Raw genomic sequence first — 4001 nt, 5'->3', positions numbered from 1 at the left:
TTTAGACCCCTTATAGTTGGTTAGCCTACTTATCCGATTTATAATTGTTATGTATTATGACTTTATTTTATTATTTATTTTTGTTTTTCAGATTTCTCAAAATTTTAAGATACATTAAAATTTAAAATTTATCCAACTCAAACTAATTATATCCATTAAATTAGGTTATTCATAATTTTTTTTTGTTATTATCATAGATAAATTCATGCAGAGTTTCAAAAACCAACACAAACCAATCCATCTATATTTCATGAATTGAATCATAAATGAAGTCAAATCAAATTCATTGAGTAACAAGCAATGATGAAAAATGCATTTATCATTATAGTTTTCCGGTGGCTGGAGGACAAGTCGCCTCCACAGAAACGGTAGTAATCATACCACTTATCATTATCCCTCCTCACAAACACCAGTTTCCGGCCACATCACCATAACTAACGAGAAAATCCCCAGTACTTTTGCAACTTATTTTTCATATTTTTATTTCCATTTTTTTTATTAAAAAAAAAAAAAAAAAAAACATAACTACATCTTCCACAATTCTAATAAACAAAAAGTACATCTTCCTAAAACATTAAAAACATTTTCCTCCATAACATAACAACTGTACTTGCTTCCCATTTTTCCATCAAAAACCACTTCACTCCAACCCCAGAGAAGTAATTAGTTAAACACTTAAACCAATGAGACAGACACAGCAGGAGGAACGAAAGCAACAACTTTGTACAAACACGACACCGTTTTTCACCATCACTATTCTCTCACCACCCTATCCCTTTTCATAACAAAAAGACCAAATCTTGTGCCACTTTGGGACACAGCAAATGACCCGCATAGTCCAACACCAAACAGGACCCAAGAATAATTCTCATAAATAAATATAACATTCTAAGACGGAATCAAAACAGTAATTTTTTTTTCCTTTTCATTATGATGATGCCTTTTATCTTTACAAAACAAGCCAACCAAAACAAACCCAAAGCAAAGCACAAAACCGAAAAAAGTAGAATCGATTAAGAAGTCAGTAAGAGGGCAAGTAGCAGTAGTGTATCCAAAATGGAAGGGAGAAGAGACTCGGAAAAGACCATTTCCCCTTCCTCACTGATAATAATATTTAATAAAAACATTTTTTTTGTTTTTTTATTTATACTTAAAAAGTGGGTCCATTAATTAAATGACTAGAGCCAGAGGGCACCGGCTTCTTTGAGGAGAGGAACGAGCGTGCCGTTGATGTGGCAGGCCATGACTCGGTCCATGGTTCCGACAAGCTTGCCTCCGATGAAGACGACAGGGACAACAGAGGCGGAACCTAGGAGGCGCATGAGGGCGCGTTCGAGGTCCTTGCCTCTGGGATCCTCGTCCAACTCGTGCACGGTCGGGTTCACGCCCATGCCGCAGAACAGCCTCTTGATGGCGTGGCACATGCAGCACGTGCTCACGCTGAATATCACCACCGCGTTCTCCGACGCCAGCCTCTCTATGCGCTCCACCGGGTCACCCACCACCGTGCCCCGAGGCGGCCCCGCCACGTACCCACCCCACGACGCCGCTGCTTCGAAGTGCATTTTCCAATGATGAATACTACTAGAGAAACTAAGTTAGAATTAAAAGGTTTGGGTTGGGTTTGGTGGTGTGGGGAATGAGGGAGTGGAGGGTCATATTTATAGAGGTGTCAACACTTGCACTGCTGAACTGAACTGAATCCTGTTGCTGAGAAATTATTTATTTATTTATTTTAATGTGGGTGTGCTTTTTTTTTTTTCTTTTTTTTTTCTTGTGCTTTTTACCGGAATATAATATATGTAAAGTTGGTCTCACTCTCATCACTGGTCGTCACTTGTGCGATGTAAGAGAGAGAGAGAGAGAGAGGATTTTGTGTGATTAAGTGACTACTTATGATTAATGGAAATTTCTGATTATGTTCTTTGGAGTGTTGTAGTCAATTATGAGGTTTGTTTGCTTAAGGTGGAGTTGAGACAGGCAATTCTTCCAGGACTATGATTGTGTTAGGGGGAAAGGTTTTCTCAATAATTCTGTTTGTGTGAGAGTTAGGGAGACAAAATCAGTTTTTTTCTTTTTCTTGGCTAGACTAGATGTATCAAGGCTAAGGAGCTAAAAATGTAAGGCTGGAAGAAAGATAATATGATTAAGAGGGAAAATAAGTAAATATATATATATATATATATATATATATATATATATATATTATCTGGTTTTAATAAATTAAAATTAAAATTTATTGAATGTGAGTTTGAAGATGATTTAAAATTATCTAATAATTCATCTTTTCTAAAGCATAACTAATTAAAACAAATAATTTTACATGATCATTTAATTACAAATTATTATTATAATAAATCCATTACTTTTTAAAATAGTTATCTTAAAAATTATAAAAACGCAACTTGTTATTAGTTAACAATATAAATTTCATACAGTACAATCTTTTGAATAAACCTTGCTTACATGTATCTAATAATATTAGAACTCATCCATTTTATTACTTATATATATGTAAAAGAAAGATTGGGAAATTTAAAATAATATATTTTGAAGACATTAGAAGGTGGTAAGAGGGAGAAGAAAGGGAAAGGGGACAGTGAGGACAGGCTTTTACAGGAGGGAGTTGTTGGGCAATAGACGGCTGAATCCGTCCTTGTTGTCGGCCCTACGCGATCAAAAGGCATGAAAGTGGCCATCACCATTCACCATTCACCATTCATCCTCTCTTCTTCTTTCTTTCTCTTTCTTCCAATTCACACCTTCCTCTCTTCCTTTTTCTTCTTCTTCTTCTCGACAAAGCGTGATTATCAACTTTACAATTTCTCAATTACCTATAAATTTTGTATTCATCATCACTATTTCTTACCATTAAAACCTTCAATTTAATAAAAATGCACATTGCTGTCAACTTTAGATTTTAGAATTTTTATTTAATCATACTTTTTTTTATGTATAATAAAAGTATCATCTTTTATAATAATTACTTAAAAAATGTATAACATTTAAATTTATCTATTTAACTTATAATATAAAAATATTAATTTATTGTATAAGTATATGAAAGTTAAATCGGAAAATATTTTTCTTCTTCCCCTCCTTTTTTCTAAAAATTTAATTATAAACTATCTCCTTTACCATTAAAATTTTTCTTCTTTCTTTTTCTTTTCTCCTTTTTTTTCTATTAATTTTGTTTTTCATTTTTTTAATATTGAATTGAACAGTAAATAAAAATATAAATATGTATGCATATATACATTACTTTACATATACACCACTTTATTAAAAGATTTAGATCAGTTAATTGAGTGTTGTACATGAATTGTTATAATACATGACATTAAGTTTTATATATATATATATATATATATATATATATATATATATATATCACTTTTTTAACTATAATTTTGTGATATAATAACAACTAATCTTATTTTATTTAAATATACTTATATTTTGATTCTATTGCGTTCTTTATATTTTGGTGAAAGTGTAAGAAACAATTTTTTAAAATAAAAAAGAAACAATGATAAAATTAATGCATGCGAGTAAAATAAATTACTTTTTGCATGAACTAACATACTTATGTTAAAGTAACATGCCATGTTGTATTTTAAAAGATAAAGTATAAATTTTTCTGAATTTTTATAGTATAATAGCATGTACTTTACTGATAATATAAAGTTTTCTTAATTTAATTTCTAATAGTTATATGAATAAGGAGATTAAATTAGAATTTTTATGAGTGTAGATTAATTCTTAAACTTCAACTTTAAGGCATTACATGAATTATGTCTATAAAAAAAATATTAAAAAAATGAATTTTATAATTTTTTATAATTATATAAATCAATGGAACAGTTAAAATATGGTAAAATGTATTTCATATATAGAAGTTGACACAATAAAAAAGAGTTATATCTTTTTATTAAAAAAAATGTAAGGTAAAAGGTGGAAGAAATAACTTCATTAAACACTTAAACTTTAGAATATAAATT

At 30.4% G+C, this 4001-nt stretch overlaps 1 protein-coding gene across 1 annotated transcript; it reads right to left on the bottom strand.

Annotated features, from left to right (window-relative positions):
* Window positions 1-865: 865 nt before the first annotated feature.
* On the bottom strand, window positions 866-1649 carry LOC109815334 (glutaredoxin-C1). The gene has a single exon (XM_020380034.3). It carries the CDS (start codon window positions 1563-1565, stop codon window positions 1179-1181), a length of 387 nt encoding a protein of 128 aa, XP_020235623.1. The 5' UTR covers window positions 1566-1649; the 3' UTR covers window positions 866-1178.
* Window positions 1650-4001: the final 2352 nt, after the last annotated feature.

The sequence above is a fragment of the Cajanus cajan genome, chromosome 4 (assembly GCF_000230855.2).
Source record: "Cajanus cajan strain Asha chromosome 4, NIPB_CcT2T_4, whole genome shotgun sequence".
In the NCBI taxonomy this organism is placed as follows: Eukaryota; Viridiplantae; Streptophyta; class Magnoliopsida; order Fabales; family Fabaceae; genus Cajanus; species Cajanus cajan.
Note: the sequence above shows the minus strand (reverse complement) of the source record. Positions and strands in the feature narration are given on the sequence as shown.

Coding starts and splice junctions, on each gene's coding strand:
- LOC109815334 (XM_020380034.3), bottom strand. CDS start 1,565: ATGCACTTCGAAGCAGCGGCGTCGTGGGGTGGGTACGTGGCGGGGCCG.